Source organism: Toxorhynchites rutilus, chromosome 2 (assembly GCF_029784135.1).
Source record: "Toxorhynchites rutilus septentrionalis strain SRP chromosome 2, ASM2978413v1, whole genome shotgun sequence".
NCBI classification, from domain to species: Eukaryota; Metazoa; Arthropoda; class Insecta; order Diptera; family Culicidae; genus Toxorhynchites; species Toxorhynchites rutilus.
The window spans coordinates 296,053,781-296,075,477 of record NC_073745.1 but is presented as its reverse complement, the minus strand read 5'-3'; the positions used below and the strand labels follow the sequence as shown (position 1 = coordinate 296,075,477).

General features: G+C 37.6%; 2 protein-coding genes across 9 annotated transcripts in view; one reads left to right on the top strand and one right to left on the bottom strand.

The window, feature by feature from the left end:
* The window catches only part of LOC129770557 (septin-7), a 134,035-nt gene that overhangs the window by 48,575 nt on the left and 63,763 nt on the right, over window positions 1-21,697 (top strand). For 3 of the 8 annotated variants that reach the window (XM_055773469.1, XM_055773468.1, XM_055773470.1), the window contains exons 7-11: window positions 2,558-2,750; window positions 2,837-2,999; window positions 3,306-3,356; window positions 3,577-3,742; window positions 3,806-3,939. In XM_055773469.1, the coding sequence (XP_055629444.1) occupies window positions 2,558-2,750; window positions 2,837-2,999; window positions 3,306-3,356; window positions 3,577-3,742; window positions 3,806-3,939 (707 nt within the window). Of the gene's footprint in view, window positions 1-2,557; window positions 2,751-2,836; window positions 3,000-3,305; window positions 3,357-3,576; window positions 3,743-3,805; window positions 3,940-4,872; window positions 4,889-15,570; window positions 20,646-21,697 lie in introns of those variants that run through there. The other 5 variants (XM_055773466.1, XM_055773465.1, XM_055773471.1 and 2 more) reach the window with 4 other exon arrangements.
* The window catches only part of LOC129770559 (uncharacterized), an 82,999-nt gene continuing 66,671 nt past the window's right edge, over window positions 5,370-21,697 (bottom strand). Inside the window, exon 7 of the mRNA XM_055773473.1 lies at window positions 5,370-5,424. Coding sequence (XP_055629448.1) covers window positions 5,385-5,424 — 40 coding nt within the window. The 3' untranslated portion in view covers window positions 5,370-5,384. The remainder of the gene's footprint in view (window positions 5,425-21,697) is intronic.

Here is a 21,697-nt window from a genome sequence, read left to right as displayed (position 1 = left end):
CGTTCAGGCTGTGATGTCTTTTGGAGCCACATGTTCGCCAAGTTGTGCTCAGTACGTGAAGAACGAGAACGCCGAGCGGCTTCGATCGAAATTTCCAGCAGCTATAGATGCTATTCAGAAAGCCCACTACGTGGATGACATGCTTACCAGTGTAGAGACAGAACACGACGCAATCGAACTAGCCCAACAAGTGAAACAAATTCACTCCCATGCGGACTTTGAAATGCGAAACTGGGTATCTAATTCCCGCAAAGTACTCAAAGTCATGGACGAAGAGCAAGTTTCGGAGAAATTCATGAAAGGCTAAGGAGAAGGTTTTGGGTATGTGATGGTCAACGAGCTCGGATACATTCACATACAAAATGTTCACACAACACAATGAGAAAATTCTTCTGGAAGGAGAGCGAACGAAGCGTGAATTGCTGCGCACCATGATGTCTATTTATGATCCACAACATCTTCCCTCATAATAAAGGTGAACGCAATTGTGAAGAGGTATATCTACTACCGGTTCCACTACAACAATGGACTCGAACTCGGTCGATGCTGACGTTGTCGATGTCGATATCGATGACGGGGAAAAGAACAAGAACCCGGGACGTGACGTAGACGTCGAGTCTACAATTGTTCTCTCAGAGCTGGTAACACGCTCTGATACGGATGAAGATTAATTTGATGACATTGCACAATGGTCCAGGAGGTGCATCTTAGTGACAGACGGTTATTCTCTAGACAAAAACTGTCTTCGGAAAAGTATTTACATATGATAGAGCGTTCATTGTTATGTTACCAAAAATAGGGTGATCAAAATTGTCAATGAAAAAAATATAACTTTTTTATCTTTATAGATAGAGTTAAACATAGTTCGACAATATTGTATGTGAGACAACAAAGAACAGTTTTTTTCTATCTCTTGAAATAACCGATATAACGCCATTTTTTGTAGGTTGCGTTAGGATCACCATGAAAAAAGTTTTTTCTCTAACTTTTTTATTTCAATTTTTACATGCAAACTGTTTTTCAAAGACTTTTAGATCTTACTAATACAAACATTTTTCTATATTATTCTTGTCAATATCTCAACTCTAGTTAAAGTTATTGATGTTTCCTCTCAAAAAATTCGCTCTCTTCATTTGTTTGTCATTCTTTCTGATGCAAACATAAAAAAATGTTCTTTAAAAAGCGCCAATAAACATTTTTTATGTTTTATTTCACTCTACATAATGTGATATTTTCAAAGCTGTGTTATTTTTTTGTATTTGAGTGAATTAAAATTGATGCTATTCCATGAATAATACTACCGCATCTTCGAAAATGAAAGGTAAGTAATGAAACAACCCTTTTATTGCCAGGAATTGAGCAATGTGGAGGGACAAAAGTGATGACATAATAACTTCTGCTGGGAGCTGTATACGAAACTGCTCACGAAATTCGATGGCATCGTTATGAACGACGAAGCGTACGTGAAAGCAGACTTCTAGCAGCCACCGAAACTCCATGAAACTCTTCAAGTTAACCAAAAATATACGTCTGCTGTATTTCCTCAACAAACACGACGAACCTGTTTTGTTATGACCGGATACGGTATCCTGAGATGAAGCGAAAAAGGTGATGGAATCATATGCCGAGAATAAGCGTTTTGTTTTTCGAATGGGAGAGTGGTTTGGATAGAGATGGGATATTCGGTATACTTCATGGAACATTTGTTCTTCATTCTCACTGTGAGTTGTGAACATGAGGTCTCCCGGGGGCCTAAAGATCACAACCCTCCAAACACGCCAGAACTACGCCTCATAGAGAATTATTTAAAAACTTTCGTACACAAGGAAATTGTCGAACGGTCCTTTCGGACCTTCCAGACAGTACAATGTTGTTTAAGGGGGTATTTTAGTGTAGAGGCCCGAATTTCGGACGATTTTTCGAGCTGCAAAAAAATAAAACAAAGAATATTTTTAGTATCCATTATATCATTATCTTTTAACAATAAAAAAATAGAACGATAGAAAAATATTCGTAATTAGACTAATTACAAGCAGATGAAGTGAGGGGGTTAGAAAAAAAGTTGTTCCATGGCGTACACAATTCCAGCCCTTCTGGTTATCTGAGTAAAAAAAACGAACAGATTTTGAATCAGGAAAGATGCCGCTATCACATGAACCTCGGGCAATTAAAAAACATGTTTTATGACAAAATGGCGGCCTTTTGAAGAAAAAAAATCCTGCTTTGAAAAAATTTTTTACGTCTCCCGATTTTTTAAAAACAGTAAAATTGAAAAATTATGATTTTTTATTGGTTCGCCTAAGAAGTCTAGCTAGTCTTTTTGCGATATCAGGATAATTTTTCAGGAGACAGAATCTAATCATATCAACTAATAGGTGTTGATCCCTAATCATATATTATGCGTTATTTTGTTGATTCAATCACTGAATGATGCAACGTGAATTTCGGAGTAGGAAATGGAAAATTGTGAACATTTTCCAGATAACGACTCATGAATGAAGTTGAAATGCGAGATACCATGAATTATATGTTCATCATCTTCTACATCTCCTTGCAGATCCTCAACGAAATCGCCCAGCACAAGATCAAGATCTACGATTTCCCCGAACCGTTGGACGAGGAGGAGGACGCTAAAACGCTGCGACAGTTGAGGAGTCGTGTTCCGTACGCGGTAGTTGGTGCTAATGCTATCATCGAAATCGATGGTCGCAAAGTACGCGGTCGTCGGTATCCATGGGGTGTGGCCGAAGGTTTGCAGCAGGCTTCCATTTTTTTTACTTTTTTTACTATTGAATGATGCATCTAAACCGCGTGCTATTTTTTTGTACTCTTTCAGTTGAAAACCTAGATCACTGTGATTTCATTGCACTGCGAAATATGGTTATCCGGACCCATCTGCAGGACCTGAAGGACGTGACCAACAATGTGCACTACGAGAACTATCGCTGTCGAAAGCTTGCCGGTTTGGGCAACGATGGAAAGGCCAAATTGAGCAACAAGTAAGTTAGCGTTAGACCGTTCGGTGTATGCTTGTACACGCGGTTTTCAGATTTGAACAAATAAAACAATACTAACCTATTTATGTGTGTATGGTGCATACAATAAGCTTCTTGTTTTGCTGTCAAGTGTTGAATGTTTGTTAATTCTACTGACTGAATGTTGTGAAATGCGAAAACGACGCAGTACAAACATGCACAAATCGCGCAAAACCGTGCGATTAGTTTTCATTTTTCTGGTCTCCCCAAAATAACCTGAAACACACACACTAAACGCATTTTAATTTACTACACATCTCACCCATTCAGCTTATGCAATATTGGAACGATTAACGCAAACTCATTCGGTACTAGTGGATGGTAAGTTTATCATTTTCATTTCGCGTTGAAGTTTTTTTTTACTTTTAACATCTTTCGTTTGTGAGTTTTCTTTTAAAACAATAACATCAAAATTTGCACGACGCTTCCCATCACATTAAACATGTTGTTCATTTATGTTGATTTCCTGTTTTTGGGGTAAAATGATGTATCCAACGCCAAATCATGTCTAATCGTTCCGTATCATCTGTGTTTCGCGTAGGAATCCATTGGCACAGATGGAGGAAGAGAAACGTGAGCACGAGTCCAAAATGAAAAAAATGGAAGCGGAGATGGAGCAGGTGTTCGAAATGAAAGTCAAAGAAAAGAAGCAAAAGCTGAAGGATTCAGAGGCCGAACTCACAAGAAGGCACGAAGAGAGGAAAAAGGTTGGTTTGAGGGTGTCCACTACTCCGTGAACGCGTTTGTTCATTGCATTTTCCATTGCACAGGCCCTGGAGCTTCAAATCCGCGAATTGGAAGACCGCCGGAAGGCGTTCGAGCACGAGAAGGCAGAATGGGAACAGCAGAACGGAGTCACACTGGAGGAACTCCGGCGCAAGAGCCTCGAAGCAAACAGTAAAGAGTGAGTCGAACTTTCGAAATATTCTATCTTTTTCTCTCTCTCCAGATTCAAGCGCTTTTTTTTCACTTGTGGAAGTATTTAGTTATTTTCGCAGCTCTCTCTGATTTCACGCGCGACTCTTTGACATAATTTTCCTTTTTCACCTTCATAATTCGATCACCATTTTCTCCCCCTTCCCCCATTTACACACACAAACACACGTCGAGGCAGTAAGCGAGCTGAGCTTCTGCTCGCGCTGATTGTTTCGGCAGCAACTTTTGAAGGCTTCCACCGGATCTGTGTTCGTCTGGATCCTCCGAAAACAGGGTTGATTGGGGGTGGGTTCACGAGGGCTGTCAAAGAAGTAAAAAAACTACTGGGATATAACATTCTTTGACGAAATGCTCAGAATTGTTTTTTTTCGCTGTTCTTAGTCTTTTCTGCTATTATGCATACTTTATTTTAATCAAGCATCAATGGGAAAATGTACAAAACAAGTGGTTTGTGTGTTTCACTCTGTGTGTTCTTTGGCATTGTTGTCACTTTTTACTGTTTTGGTTTTTTTCTCATCCGCTTCTATCTTATCTACGAAAACTCGCCGAAAATTCAAACATCTCACACACAAAACACCAATCAACAATATTTTCATTTTTTTTTGTTTTTCAACTCATTTATTCCATTTGATTTTTTTTTTGAACCACCTCATCCGAAAAAAAACACTCCTGCCTCTCCGTTTTAGTTAAAATAAATGAACCATATGAATACAGTAATACAACGTAAAAAAATAACCCTCAATCTGATCTGATCGAGTTGTTTTTAAAGTGACGTTTATTTCTTTCTTTTCTTTATATTTGTTTACTACACACACACACGTGTTTTGTGATTACGAAATATCAATGTGTTGTTTCAATGCTCATTGAAATATCCTCATGACCATTGACCTCAAAAAAACAGGAAAAGAAATTTTTGTGTGAGTAATCAACACTGCTCTCTGTCTCTTTTTCACCTCTACCTCTCTCTTACTACCGCTAATTAATTTTCTATTGCGATTTTTTTCTTTCTGGTACCTTTTGCGTTTGTTTTTTTTCTTTTCACATCGTATTTTCTGCGTAACTTACGAAATATACTACTCTCGAATACTGCAACCCACTGTGTTCACGCGTCTATATACGGGTACTACCTCCGTCATCATCTGTATCTGTTTCTCTAGCCTCTACTGTTTTCTTCATTCTCGGTAAAATCTTGTTCTCATCAAGGCCGTGTTTGTTTAGTTTGAGTTGAGTTGAATTGAGTTGGTTGCGTTTGTTTGGTTATGTTTTTATACCTTTTTTTTCACGATTTGAGTGTGGTATTCACGAATTCGAACTATCTTTTTTTTGTACATGATCAAATACAAGTGTTTTTGTTCGCTAGGTTTACAACAAGGGGATGGAGCAAATGTATTCCCTGGATTAGAAGATATGATTTTACTTGAGCCCAAACCAAAGTGTAGTCTCGGAACATTGCCTGTAAAAATGTTGGTGATATTTTGTAAATGCTTTTTTGGATATCAATTAATAATCGGTTTATAAAAAGATGTTATGAATAAAGTCACTTGTACTGTTCAGATTCACTTTTCATCTATAGCAGGATATAAGAGTGGGTACTAAAGGGTAGCGCAAAACCAATGTGACCGATGTGGCCTCAACAACATCGAATGATGGTTTTGTGTGTCAATAGTAATGTTCATTCGGTGATGTTCACCCAGTTTTATTCAAGTCGAAAGGATTAAAATGAGCTACAGAACCACAATTGATCAGCAGTTCAAGATCTATAACGTTGGGTCGCCCGCTTACAGCGCCATTTAGCACCATGAAAATTTCCTAATGATTGTAAACCTAAGGACGATACCTAGAATGTTGGATTAGACACATAACGTTTGCAAAAAATAAAAATCTTTTTTCGAATGGTGATAAAAAAAAACTAAGACAAATAACTGAATTTGATAAATTTCCCATGGAAGGTAATTATTTTAGCTTACTTGCAAAAATGTTCGCAAGGGCCTTCCGGCAGTTAACCGAAACATTAGCAATGGCGGACGAAAACATGCGTGTAGACACGTTTTTGAGTTCTTTCCTCGTTTTATTTATCAATTCCTTCCCAGTTTTCGCGACAAAATTGTTGGAGTAGATCTTACGCTTCAGGTTTGCCCGAAATTCTCGATGGGACGCAACTGAGGTACGTTGGGCGGATTCGCCGACTTGGGTACTTGGGTACTTGGCGACTTGGGTTCAACGATATTCAGCCGCTCCGTTTCCTCTAACGATCGCGTCGGGTAGTGGGCCGACGCCAGATCCGGCCAGATCACCGCCAGTCCGGAGCTAAAGAAGAGTGGCTTTGACATCTCCTTCTCGCAAATTGTCAGCCACAGCAGCACCTTCATGGGGAACTTTGTGTGTGAAATAAACTCCGCTTCGGAGCTCACTTCCTTCGTGAGGGAAGTAAAATACGAAGTGCCCTGCCAGTCGTTGCCATCCAAGGTGAGATAGGTCTGGTCGTCCATCACCACCGCCACGTCGTAATTCGCCGGGAAAATCGACTCGACCGTCTTATTTAGTTGCTGCCGCTGCGTCATTGCCTGCAGCTCCGAGTACAATTGACGGAACTTCCGCTTCCTGACATGTATGTCCATGTTCGCCAGGTACTTTTTCACTGTTTGGCCGGTTGCACCGAACTCCCGGCCAAGCGCACCCAGCGATGTAACCACTTTTCCCTCGATCTTCCTCTTCAGCATCCTTTGGTGCTTCTTGTCGCTCAGGGTCGTCGGCCGTCCGGAACCGGGCTTTCTTTCGATGCTCTGATTATTGTTCAATAGTGCCAAGATGTTGTAGATGCCGGAACGGGCGTATCCGGCATCCACAAAGTGCCGCACGATGTCCGAACGCGCACACACAGAGTTCGACTTATAGAGCTGTCATTTTTTTTCTGGGTTTTGGGGGATTTTTTTCTCATGGGTTACTATGATTGATGCTGCATGGGTAGTTTCGTCAATGCGTGTGAAGGTAAACCCATGAAAGATCGGCAATTTTTGTCCATTTTTTTAATGCAAAACGTTATAGGATAACCAATCAGGAACGATGTGCCAACACAACGCAAGATATAAGCAGTCGTTCGATTGGAAAAAAGCTCGATGCTCGATGCTCGATAACGCAAAAAAAACTTATGAACGGAAGTAAATAAATCGCAACATAACCGACGAAATGGATGATGACTGGTGATGAAGAGTGTTGGAGTTACTCAGCCTAAATTTCATCAGCGCGCGTTCATAACAAACCCGTGTTCTCTCTTGACCAAAGTGTACCGAACTCCTTAAACATGAGTGAGGGGGAATCGAACACAGCGCAAATCCAGGAGTGTCAAAGGCAGTGCGGTGAAAATTCGATTTCCATCGAAAGAAATCGACGAAAATCACAAATAATGCCATTCGAAGTCATCGAAGAAAATATTGCTCGATCGTTTGAAATTGGTTAACATCGTCAGTTGAGATCCGAAGGGGTTTATTGTCAAACGAAAGCTATTCCTTCTCAAGCTTTTGAATGTCATGAATGGATTGAGTTTAACGGGAAAAAATAATTCTTTTTTCACAACTCTAGAGGCGAATGAACTGAAAAGTTTGAGCTTCTTTAAAACAAAGGATGGAATGGAATTGTTTCCACTATCATATAGACAAAGCATGAACAGAGTAGACGATGGGAGAGCATTTTCTAATGCCCCCTTACTTATGTGTTAGTGTCGCACTCTCACGGTAATGCGAAAAGCGTAAGAATGAAAGAAATAAAAAAATCATTCTCGCCAATCCTGCTGTTACTCTCAAACCAGCAGTTTCTTTGTTTCTCTCCGAAAACAACCCAAAGCATCGTCGGGTGTCATGTGAATCTCGGTCACGACTTCAATTGATAGATACATAAGTAGATCTCAAATAACAGCATGACGAACGACTTGAATGAAAGTGCGGTTATTCAATCGAATGAAACATGGCCATTCATCAAAACAATTAATGAGCCTGCGATATTCATGTGAAGAGAAGTGTTGTCAAGCGCGACTGATAGTAATTGTCCGTTCGAATTCAGAAGAATGAATTGGTTATTTTCAGCACTGCTAACGACAACGTCAAGCGAGAGCAGTCGTGGTTAAACCAATTAAGATTGACGACCAAAAAGTTTTGCTTTTGTGGAATTGGCGTGGAACCTTCTACTCTGAATTGTTTTCCAATTCCCAATTCAGATCTGTACTGTGCTCAATTGGTCTGAAAGAAGCAATCGAATAAAAGAAGAGAAAATGTATTCCATCGCAACAACTACAGGCCAAATGCATCGAAAGTAACTCGATGTTTAGGATAGTTCTCCAATAAAACAGAACGATAAATCATTTGCACTGAAAAGAAAGTAGTTGGTTGTCTTCCAAAATTTTATTCCGAAACTCCTGGTCCTGATGGCATCGATTTGTTCTGATTTCCCTTCAGCTTCAAAGTAGTAATACGTTATCTGAAGATGGCGATTGCTTTCGATTGCTGGATATTTCAGGTATAGAACCTTTCTTCGAACCAATCGTTCAGACTCCTATACCTCCTACTCCTGATTGCAATGCAATGATGATTGTGCAATGATTGATTCAAATGAAGGTTCGTACGATCTGTGAATAGTTCCTTCAGGAACATATCTATACTTTGATCAATCGAAGCTGGAAATTGAAGCATCAATCGTATCATCACTGATGTTGATTGAACATTTTCTGAAATTCCGTTATACCAGCGCAATAATCCTTTTGTATACAATACAAACAATCGGAACAAACTTTATCGAATGCATGATTGAGTTGTAAAAATAAAAAATGCGATAACAGGGAAAAGATTTAAGTCATTTTATTCATAATTTTATTGCTTTGATCGTTGGCCAGGATAATTATTTTAATCTGTAACTGCAATGGTATCAACACCTCAAATTAACCACAATAGGTCGATCAACATGTTACGAGAACACCTCTCGATGTCGAAGGATTAACAACAGATCCTCATGAAATATTCCTTGCTATGCCTGGAACTGGATCACCCTTCACTGCTGTGATGATAGTGCTTGGCCTCTGGCTGCGGAAACTCATTTCAACCATCACGGATCGATGAACACATAAAAGATGCTTCGGCAAATGCTCCTCTTATTCTGGTTCATGTCTCACGGTTGCCGAGATGGAACATCAACGGTACCTTCCGGAACATGCCTCGAAATCGTGAAGCACTGATTTTTCCTCGCGCATATTAGGATAGATTCCTTCATTCACCGCACCTGAACGTAAACTATTCTCACAAACACGCAGTTCGAACTAGATTGACTGCATCGAACGGAATGGCGGTCTCATTTATACCTAGGACGATCGATCGATCGATTCCGTCGAGTTCACTCGAGCACACAGAAAGCTAGAACCGGTCACCGGTTCTACGCCGCGAACGCTGAGAACGCACTGAAGCGTTGGATTAGTTGTTGCCGCACACCTTCACATGTGGATTACATTGGAATCAGCGTGCGGCGACTTTCACCTGAAATAATGTCCGCAAACGTGTGCCAAACTGGATGATGGTTTTGTTCGTTTTCACACATCGATTTTTTTGTTCATTGTGTTGACCTAAAGGCAACTTTAGCAAGAAACTTCCAGAGCAACTAAGAATGTTTAGTTATTTTTGAAAGGCTGACACCGATATGAGGTCTTTTGTTTCATTTTATCATATTTTTGAGTATGACTTCTGAGCCTGTCACTTACCATATTGCCTCTTTTTTTTCAAATGCGAATGACCTCTCATTAGAAATAGACAAACCGTTCGTGAATGGTAGGACTAGTTCCTCTTTCGAAAAAAAATCTGCATTGGGCTTATAACAGTTTGGTTGAAAAGTTTATAAGGTAACACAGTAAAACTATTTTTTTTTGCAAAATTCAATTTTATTATTCAACATATTGACTTCGAGGGCAATACAGTGATTATAGCGGTCTTGCAACTTTTCGATACCATTTTTATAGTACTCTTTCGGTTTTTCCTCAAAATAGGTCTCAGTTTCGGTAATCACTTCATCATCGGTCATAAATTTCTTGCCAACGAGCATTCTCTTCAGGTCTGCGAACAGAAAATAGTCGCTGGAGGCCCGATCAGGAGAAAACGGTGGATGCGGAAGCAATTCGAGGCCCAATTCATTTGCCATCGTTTTCATTGAATTGTGATTTTCCATTTTTTTCACAATAACAAAAGTTGCTTCACTCTCAATGCTGTAACTCACAAACCAATCGATAAATTGCTGTCAAATTTTGACACGTGTCCATTGAAAGATAGTGTTATGTGATAGTCAAGTAGATTTTTTCCAAGAGGCGCCATCTAGACGTCAATCTTATGAACTTTTCAGCCGAACTGTTAAATTGTCTAACTATCATTCGTATGAAAACCATGTTTTCGTGTACAATTTGTGACTGAGAAAAGCACCTTTCCATTGCTCATTGAATTTTCACACAAATGCAGAAAATGTATCTATTTAAAGGAGCATTCTAGTGTAGAGGCACTAATTTCGGACGTTTTTTTCGAACTCAGAACAAATAAAACAAAAAATATTTTTACTATCCATTATGTCATTGTATGTTCCTTTATCTTTTAACAATACGATAAGAACTAAACATGATACACTCGGCTGTGATTCGTATGATAGCGAATGAAATGTGATATATCCGGGCTAGGTCAAATACTTATCATATACTACATGGGCTGAAAAGCTTCGGGATTTTTAATAAAAACAATCGTTTTTTGGCCAAACCTGTATTTATTCCTTAACATAGTTTCCTTCGAGGGCAATACACTTTCAACGTGGGACTACGTTTAGCATGAAGTTAAAGGGTGCAAAACTTAAATCCTAAAAATGAACATGCAATGAAAAAATGAAAAACTTTAAACGCTTATAAATCGATCATTTATTGATGAATCGCCGAGATGCTTGTATCAATCGATTGGAAATATTTTCAAGAACCTATTACAATAATTACACATTTTTTCAAATGGTATCGGTATGTGGTAACTTACATGATATTTGATTTTTTTGATGCCAAATGTCTTAAAATTGTATGAATTGTCGAGATCTAGTGTTATTTCGAAAAAAAAATTTTTGTCAAAAATCGACATTTTGGAACGTAATTTTTTTTTTGGATTACGAGACTAAACATATGGTTTTGGGTGTCAATAAAAATAGTTATTTCGATTTTTCATTCGAAAAATTGTTGCGAAATGTTGATTTGCATGATAATATATCCTATGCAAAACATTAGCTCATTCGAAATTCATTTATTAGTGTCGCAGACGTTAAAATTAAATTTTTTTTGAAAACCGAAATATCACCGGAAATCGAGGTTTACGAAAAAAAATTTCGATGCCAAATGTCTTGAAATTGTATGACACGTCGAGATTTACAGTCACCTCAAAAAAATTTTTTTGTCAAAAATCGACTTTTCTGACGAAAAAAACGACCAAGCGCCAAAAAAATTTTTTTTCGAGACAACAGTAAATCTCGACGAGTAATGCAATTTTAAGACATTTGACATCAACATTTTTTTTTTTTTGAAAATCCCGATTTTCGTTGATCTTTTGTTTCTCAAAAACTCAAATTTTAGCGTCTGCGACACTAATAAATGAATTTTCTATGAGCTAATATTTTGCATAGGGTATATTATCGTGCATATCAACATTTCGAGGCAAGTTCCGGATGAAAAATCGAGATAACTATTTTTATTGGCACCCAAACCCATATGTTTCGTTACGTATCCCGAAAAAAAATTTACGTTCCAGAGTGTCGATTTTTGACATTTTTTTTTTTTTTGAGATGACACTAGATCTCGACGTTTTATGCAATTTTAAGACATTTGGCATCAATTTTTTTTCTCGAAAACCCCTTGGGTGATTTTTCGATTTTCAAAAATCTCAAACTTTGACCGCTTTGCGCCACTTTCCCTTAAGTCCGATTGAGCTGATATATTGCTAAAGGTGTTTTTTCAAGGTGGTGAACGTTTTTATGGAGTAACTTTTTGAAATTCGAGATGACCATTTTCATTGCCACCCTAATGTGGGAGTTGAGAGGCCAGCATTTTGTTCGTGAATCGATCTCCATCAATGATGATTATTGCGTAAACGAAATATATAATTATACAAAAAGTGGTCGATCGAGGGCCCTAAGTTTTTCAATTATTGAATTTCATTTCATTTCCATGAACAAACGAATTGAAGAAAATAGTTTCATAATCCTACGTTAACAATGCCCTTCGACCCTTCTAACTTTTCATACGGGCGTATCCATAATTATCAACCTTTTTTCGGGAAATTGTAACTCGAAATCCGTCTGCCTGATCGCCAAATGTGTTCGACAAAGTCGTCAGACAGTCAATGAACTTCCTAGGACAAAAACATGTAAATACACTGTTAAAATTTTTGCCCAGATATTGAATTTATTATTAAAAGCTTTTATGTCTCAAATATGTGTTTTAGATATAATATTTTTCATAGACCGGATGTACAAGTATGAACTCGAAATTTTTGAAGAAACACACGCTTTAAACATTTAAGGCAGATTTCTAGTCTAGAAATTTGAAAAAAAATCAAAAAAAATTTCCTTCATATTTCTGTACTTTAGACATACAAGAATATAGTCTAAAAAGGACTTATCGAAAATCCTATTATTTGCCGAGTTAGATCCATTCTAATGAAGCGATATCTAACCTGGTACGGCCATAACAATGAACTTCAAACGCGTTTTCCTCGAAACTAGTTTTTTTTTCAAACTGGCGTACACGATATCTCAAGTTCTACAGATCCGATTCATGTCGAATTTATGTGAATATAATCTGCATGCGTCTCTCTATCGCAAAAACCTCTAAGGAATTTTTTTTCTTAAGTTTTACTATTTTTAAAAAATTGGGAAACGTAAGGAAAATCGTTTTAAACAGCATTTTCTTTTCAAAAGGCCGCCATTTTGTCAAAAAAAATTTTTTTGACTTGTCCGAGGTTCATGCGACAGCGGCATCTTTACAGATTCAGAATCTGTTCTATTTTGTTGTTTCAGATAACCAGAAAGGCTGGAATCGTGCACGCCATGGCACAATTTTTTTTAACTCCATCACTTCGTCGGCTTGTAACTATTCTAGTTTTGAATATTTTTTCTCCGTTCAATTTTTGTTTTATTGTTAAAAGAAAGATGAACATATAATGATATAATGTAATATAAAAATATCCTTTTTTTACGGAGCACGAAAAAACATCCGAAATTCGTGTCTCTACACTAGAATACCCCCTTAAATGAAAAAGTCTTAGATTCACGTAGATGCCACACCAAAAGAGATGTTTTTATTGAGACGCAAACCGTTCATCCAGCCATTTTCCCACATTTTCGTAAGAATTTAAGCACTGCTCAGCAAGCAACCCTTCTAATCCCATCAAACACAGAGCATGGTCTTCCGTCCATAGCGATCTGGCTTTGCAACCGATGCTGATGGTTACTCTGGACTTACCTAAGATTCCGATGACGAAATGAATTCCTCTGGTACTTGGCCAGCAGCATTTCACATGTGATTTTTAGATTTTCCTAGTGTTTTTCGTTCAGTTCATTTGGAACCCGTTTTTCGATCTTCTGGATCTTTCGCATGACCTTCGAACGTATGGATATAGTTTATTGAGTCGCATTTAGTTGATCCGCAAGTTGTTGTTTGCGTTTGAATGTCGTCCTCGAACTTTTTCAGAGTTTCTCCACGCTCTCAACTTTTTACGTCAAAATCACTTTTTTTTCTTTTTTTTAATCACTGCATAAGCTTCGCGTTCAATGCAATTCTGCGGCAGCTTCCGTTAAATTGTGGCAGAAAATCAATGACGACCGCAAATCGTACTTTCCATGCTTGTTTTGTTTTGAGCTGAAGTTTTTGCTAGATGTCAAAACACGACAATGCATTATAATGAAGATTACTATACAGTTAGAGCTAAAATTTGTGAGGAAATTTCCTAACGGTGCATTGAAATTTTGTTTCCTAGAAGGTTCATTGACTTTGCAACAACCTTTTCGAATAGTGAGTTCTAATCGAACAACTAGATTTATGACCTTTCTAGGCGATTGATTGGGCTGCCATCTTGTCCGTATGAATAAGGTAAATGATTTTGGTTTGTCCAGTCGAAAATATGATCATGGTTTGTCCACTTTTTTGAATGCTCTAATTCAGCACACCTTTGTCTCAAATCAGGTTTTCGAATGTTTCAAAACATATAAATTAAATTGTCTTTTTCATTATTTACAATAGTTTTATAGTATATTTTTACGGAATCACATGTTTTGAAGGATTATAAAATACACCTTCTATTGGTGTCAATGCGCCCCTCATTCGAGCTAACTTTTAATCGATCACCAGATGATTATTTGACACGTATTCAGACCTTTTTTGGATTATAACACTTACAAATATTGTAGACATCATGCTTGCAAACCATTTGTATCAGGTTTATATAGCTAAACCATTAAATTAACGCACTTTGATGAACTCAATTCTGATCATGAGTTGTCCAATTCAATAATATGGCAACCGCTTAGCGCGCTGCAGTTTATTTATGTTGTTCCTCGCGCATGGCAGATCTGTGTTGAGTGTGTTGAGGTGAACACTTTTAAAATGCCCAAGAAAAGGCAATATTCTGAAGAAAGCCTAAATTTGAATGGATTAATATGATGACGGTAAACTCAAACTATGATAAATGCAACATCTACTTGAGAATTCGAATGTTTTCATTCAAAAATGGTGATTTCTAAAACCGGACAAACCAAGATCATTTACCTTTATCAGTCGCAATTCAAATGGGACAATTGATAGTGATTTATGAGTAGCTGCTTCCTTGTGTACAAGGTCCATAGTAAATCGGAGAGTGTTGGATCAAATTTGGCTACTTTTCGATTGATTTGGCGTGGGATTACTCAACGAATGAATCAATGAAAAAACATAAATTGGTCACATAAGACATGACCACTAGCTGCCGATGTTAAGTGATCTAACCCACGTAATTTCATTCACGGTTTTGCGGAGATTTGAAACATCCAGGATATAATTTCCTGAAGACATTCGAGTTTCAAAACTTAATCACGCGTGATAAAATTATCTCATATTTTCACAACAGCTGTCTGTTTTTAAAGCCTTAAAACAAAAAAAAAATATTTTTTATTCTCTAAATTGTATAAATATTTATGTTCGAAATTTTTTAACCAATTCTTCAAGGCAAAATTTTCCGAGTCTACCTGGTCTTATTTTCTCAACCAACAAAAAAAATCTAGCTTGACACATTTGCCCCATCCCTCAACTCACAGCAGACGCTAGTGAATTGCAGTTTTCCGTAGATAATGATTTGTACATTTGTATATAGAAAAATGATTGAAGGTGTAAACTCAAAGTAAAAAATATATTAATAATATTTCGTACGTAAGAGTGTGCAAACCAAAATCTTAAAAAGTAGTAGCAATCATATCGAACCCATTACTGATGTACAAAACAACAATCGCCCTATCTCCACCATTCACTTTTTCTCTCTACTCCCCGCCCGATTTTCCACCGTCCACCTCTTCGACCATTTTGCAGGACCGCGTCACTTGCATCAAGAAGTTCAGATGAGTCCAAGGGCAGGCGCGTATTTGGATCACTGCTGCGTAGACACACTAGCTTCGGAGCGCCCGATTCCGTCCGTGGCGGGGCTTCGGGATCTACTTCTACTAATGCTACTATTATCACTACTACTACTGCTACTACTTCTGCTACCCCCGCTACTAGCAACACTAATAATAGCAACAATTGCACGGTGCTACCCAGTCCGCAAGAGAATAACGAGTCCTAAGTGAACATGAAATGAACGCCGCACCTTTTACCCCCGAGCTGCGTGCAGACCGAGCACTTTTTGCCATCGTTTATCCAAAAAAAATTAAATCCGAGGACAAGCTCATGAGAAAAAAAATCGATTAAAATATAAAAGTAAAAAAAAAAAAGCAAACGTTAAATTGTGCTAAAGACCACAACTGTTGAATGATGCAAAAAAAACACAAAAAAACTGTTTTAAGTAGGTTGCACCAATTTTTATCAATATTTACTAGAAAACTAGAAAAAAAACATAACATAAGCACACATCAGAACACGAAACACTCGCGTTTAACAGTGTAGCTTGCAACTTGAACATGCTGCAATGATTCACTATTTCACACTTACCAATTTCAAACATCCTGATGATGAAAGCTATTGCCATGTTTTTGTTTTAATTAACTAGCTTATTTGCATTATTATAACTTTGATAAAGATCCTTCACATTTCACACCAAATGCTCTCATTTTCATGAACTCGCGAAACAAAACACAATCAAACAGTGTCAATTTACCGTTTAATTTGTGTTAGAAACCACAATGTGTAATATCAGTTGAAATTACCTTTAATTAACAATCTCATCTCGTTTTTAAGAACTTGTGCGCGTTAAGCGTGTAGCGTTAGTAATTTGTTCGTTTTGTACACAATATCGAAATTTTCATCGATCCGATTATATATGTTTCTTTGGGACGAAATAAAAATTACAAATGTATTTATAAGCAAAAACATAAATCTGTATCGTTTGTCTCATCCATCTCCACATCCATCACACATCGTCAAATATGCGACAGAATCATTATCTTCATCTAAAAAACATCATCAACTGCCGGATACAAACTCAAACTCTATCTCTCACTCGCTGTGTATTGTTTCGTTTCAATTGCTGTTATTATCATTATTGTGTTTCCCCCGCCGTCGCCAATCCATATCACCATCTCCCGTGTCAACAACTCTCGCATATATGTAACCAATGTAACCAACCCACCACCCAAAGGTTCTGACTAGTAGATAGCGCGAATAACAATCCATCATTTATCAACTAATCATATTTGTTGTGTGCGTATTGTAGTTTTTTTTCTTCCTGGATCATCGTGTATTTATTAACATTTATCACTGTGGCTTGGTTTGTTTAATCCGTATACTCGTATTCATTTTAGGACTTTGCGGTTTGTTAGTTTCTTTTTGCATGTGTATTGCTTGTGTGTATGTTGTATGTTTTCCCAATTAGATGAAGCGTTGTTTTAACGAGAGTGGGAACATGGGGGAGTATTTTCCCACCAATTATTTGGCAGAGTAGCAGATAAATATTTCGTAGGATTTCATCCCCGAAGAACTGGGAACACATGTTTCCCGTCGATGCATCCAGTATTTCCCAGATTCCCATGAATTGTCTCCGTATGTTATTTTTTATTTTATAAAAACTTTGTAGAACTATGTGGGAAGTTTATTTGTGTCGATCTTTACCTAGTTATGGAACAACTTAATGTAATTGTTCTTTGTGAATGAGTTCAGAGACATCTTCTTCTTCTTGAATAGCGTTAACGTTCCGTGTGGAACTTTTGCCGTCTCAACGTATGCATTAACTAGCGTCATTCATTAATACTTAGTTGAGATTTCTTAAGCCAAATAACACGCCTTGAATGTAATCCGAGGGGCAGGCTCTAGAATACGCGTGACCACAGTGCACGTCGAAGAAAACTTCTCTGACGAAAAATATATTGCTAAAGGTGTTTTTTCAAGGTGGTGAACGTTTTTATGGAGTAACTTTTTGAAATTCGAGATGACCATTTTCATTGCCACCCTAATGTGGGAGTTGAGAGGCCAGCATTTTGTTCGTGAATCGATCTCCATCAATGATGATTATTGCGTAAACGAAATATATAATTATACAAAAAGTGGTCGATCGAGGGCCCTAAGTTTTTCAATTATTGAATTTCATTTCATTTCCATGAACAAACGAATTGAAGAAAATAGTTTCATAATCCTACGTTAACAATGCCCTTCGACCCTTCTAACTTTTCATACGGGCGTATCCATAATTATCAACCTTTTTTCGGGAAATTGTAACTCGAAATCCGTCTGCCTGATCGCCAAATGTGTTCGACAAAGTCGTCAGACAGTCAATGAACTTCCTAGGACAAAAACATGTAAATACACTGTTAAAATTTTTGCCCAGATATTGAATTTATTATTAAAAGCTTTTATGTCTCAAATATGTGTTTTAGATATAATATTTTTCATAGACCGGATGTACAAGTATGAACTCGAAATTTTTGAAGAAACACACGCTTTAAACATTTAAGGCAGATTTCTAGTCTAGAAATTTGAAAAAAAATCAAAAAAAATTTCCTTCATATTTCTGTACTTTAGACATACAAGAATATAGTCTAAAAAGGACTTATCGAAAATCCTATTATTTGCCGAGTTAGATCCATTCTAATGAAGCGATATCTAACCTGGTACGGCCATAACAATGAACTTCAAACGCGTTTTCCTCGAAACTAGTTTTTTTTTCAAACTGGCGTACACGATATCTCAAGTTCTACAGATCCGATTCATGTCGAATTTATGTGAATATAATCTGCATGCGTCTCTCTATCGCAAAAACCTCTAAGGAATTTTTTTTCTTAAGTTTTACTATTTTTAAAAAATTGGGAAACGTAAGGAAAATCGTTTTAAACAGCATTTTCTTTTCAAAAGGCCGCCATTTTGTCAAAAAAAATTTTTTTGACTTGTCCGAGGTTCATGCGACAGCGGCATCTTTACAGATTCAGAATCTGTTCTATTTTGTTGTTTCAGATAACCAGAAAGGCTGGAATCGTGCACGCCATGGCACAATTTTTTTTAACTCCATCACTTCGTCGGCTTGTAACTATTCTAGTTTTGAATATTTTTTCTCCGTTCAATTTTTGTTTTATTGTTAAAAGAAAGATGAACATATAATGATATAACGGCCCGAACGGGAATCGAACCCGAACACCCGGCATGATAATGTGAGACGCTAACCAGTCGGCCACGGGACATATAAAATTATTGATTTTTGATATGACCCGAAACATTGTCAATATCCATATCGTGTCGTCCTCAGCACATCAGCTATACCCAGGGTTGCAAAAAAATCAGGATAGCTTATTGGGTTGTTCGGAAAGTTCGCACCGATTTTTGGGAAAGCAAAAACATCATTATATATTCAATTTTATTCTACATTCTTATTATTTTACAATCTTCCACGCAGCTTAAAAATTCTATCCTCCCAGAACAGGTTTGTTTTTATTTTTTTTTATGTTTTTGTATTTTTTATGCTGACCGTAAAGTTGAAGTTTTTGTCATTGAGAGACTATTGCAGGGAACTTTTGATCGTTTATATAGTTTCCCCAAAAACCTATTGTATCACTACAGAGAAATTAATATTCAAAATTTCATTGAATTCATCGTCCAAATTCCAATTGGAATGAATCTTTACTCATTGAATGAGGGAAGCATATCAGCAGTGAATGAATTGTTGATTTTTTTTTGAATTTTTAATTTGTTTTCAGAGAGGTGAATCTCGCGACCAAGATTGTATATTATGAAACAATTCAAATTTGTTTTTATTAGTTTAACCCATTACTGCCCAAGTGTACAAGAACTTGATCCAAATGGCATGAAACTTTCTAGTCCATCTAGGTTTGTCCCGAAACGGGGGGAAACGCAATATTTTGGTTTGAAGTTCTTTGGAAGTTGAGATATCTGACGTATGAAATTTCATACGCTGAGCCGATACAGTATCGAAAATGGATATAATTTGAATATCGAACAAAACGGTTTTATTTCATAAAATTCAACTTCAACAACCATTTTCATGGTTTATTAGCACTTTCGTGTACTGCCGTTCTACGCATAATTGTCCCACAGTTCATAGGGATTGCATAGAACATATTACAGATAAGCGTAGAACGGCAGTATATCGGATTTAGTATCACTGAGTATGGTACCGGAAAAAGCACTCCGAAGCGAAAAGCACATCACACTTCAAGAAAATATACGTCGTACATCGGTTGCAATACGCACACCTTCGTTGGGTACCAGTTAGATTCGTATTGATGAAATGATTTATTCCGTCAAATCTAATTTCCGATGACATCGAATGTTTAGGCTTAATCTGCATGAACTTGATCCTTGCTGGATTTATGTCACTTAAAAGTCCTTCACAGATAGCTCTGACAACATTCATGAAAGGTCCATTTCCATGATTCTTTCTGTAGATTGACAACTCCATCGTCCAGCACAAATCGGAAAAGGGGTCAATACCACTTCTTATTACGGATGGTGCAGCGATATAGCCCTCGTTGAGCGTCGAAGAGATCAACTCCATCCATTGCTTTGTTGTACATTTTGCAAAGGTGGGATTGGAATATTGATCCTCCTTTTTTTCTCAGCCTTAATGTATTTCTTACACGTACCTCCACGTAGGACAATGTTGTCGTTTTTAACATTTGTAGCCATATTGACCAACATTATTGTCATTCCAACGAACAATGGTGATGTTTGTTTCAGTATCACGCACAATGTCATATGATCCACGAGCTTGCTTTTTCATAGATTCCAACGACGCCTTTTCAATGCGGTTGTTACGGATGGTTCCAAAGATATTTATGTCCCTCTTGCCAAAATCTTCAAGAAGGGCCAAACTGGTAAAAAAATTATCTATGTACACGTAACTTTCATCAGCAACAATATCTTTGCTCAAATTGGACACAACCTTCGATTACAATGGTTCTCCAGGGTCACGATCAGTTTTTCCTACAAAGTTTTGGCTTTCCTCGGATGAATTGCTTCATAGAGTTCCTGCCGTAGTAAGGCTCCATAGCTTCGTCGATAGAGAAATGTTTTCCCAAATGGAACAAAGAATTGGCTTTCCTCGGATGAATTGCTTCATAGAGTTCCTGCCGTAGTAAGGCTCCATAGCTTCGTCGATAGAGAAATGTTTTCCCAAATGGCTGTCCTTTTTTCAGAAACTTGTCATTCGCATGTTCAAAGGTCGAACCGTGAACAATTTGTCGGACCCATCATTAAGTAAATTGTCTTTGAAATGCAGATATTTCATGATTTACTCAAATTTATTCCCTGGCATAGCGTTGGCAATCAGAATATTGTGCGTATCTTCTTTTGCTTCCCAATAGAACCGTTTACTTGGTAGTTTTACGTATCCGGAAACGAGCACAATTCTTAGAAACTTGTACATTTCCGGTACGGTCACACGGAATCTTATATCTCCATTTAGCAGTGCGTACTTATTTGTCTCTGTGGTGATTAGTCCGACGAAATCTGCGTCAAATAGGTAATGGAACATTTGAACGGCAGACCATTAATGTTTCAAGCAGAGATCACTAAGATCAGGTGAATGTCCTTCAAGAACAACGGCTGCATCTGCATCCGAATTTAAGGTCATTTTTGCTGCTTCTTGCTGCTGCCCGAGGAGCATTCTTGAGATTGGCCTCGTTCAATGTTGCTCTCAACATTCACTTGTTTGTCGAAAACGGAAGGGCCGTCCGCCAAGTCACTATCTCCAGCATCCAAATCGCTGTCTCCATCGCTTGGGGGCACGATGACAAAGTCAATATCATTTGTTGACACTAGATTTTCGAAAGCGTCTTCGTCCAAATCAATCAGATAATTGTACAGCTCCTCCGGATTATCGGGAAGCTGACATATCCTATTGAGAAAAAAATATACCGAAGTTGCACAGCACATGAAATTTCATATGCTCAAAAGTAAAAAAGTAAAGTTTTTTGCGGTTTCATAATTTTCTTCGGATTTTTTGCTAGATATAATTGTTTACGCTCGTCTAGTAGTGTTGTGTCACAGATTTGAGCAA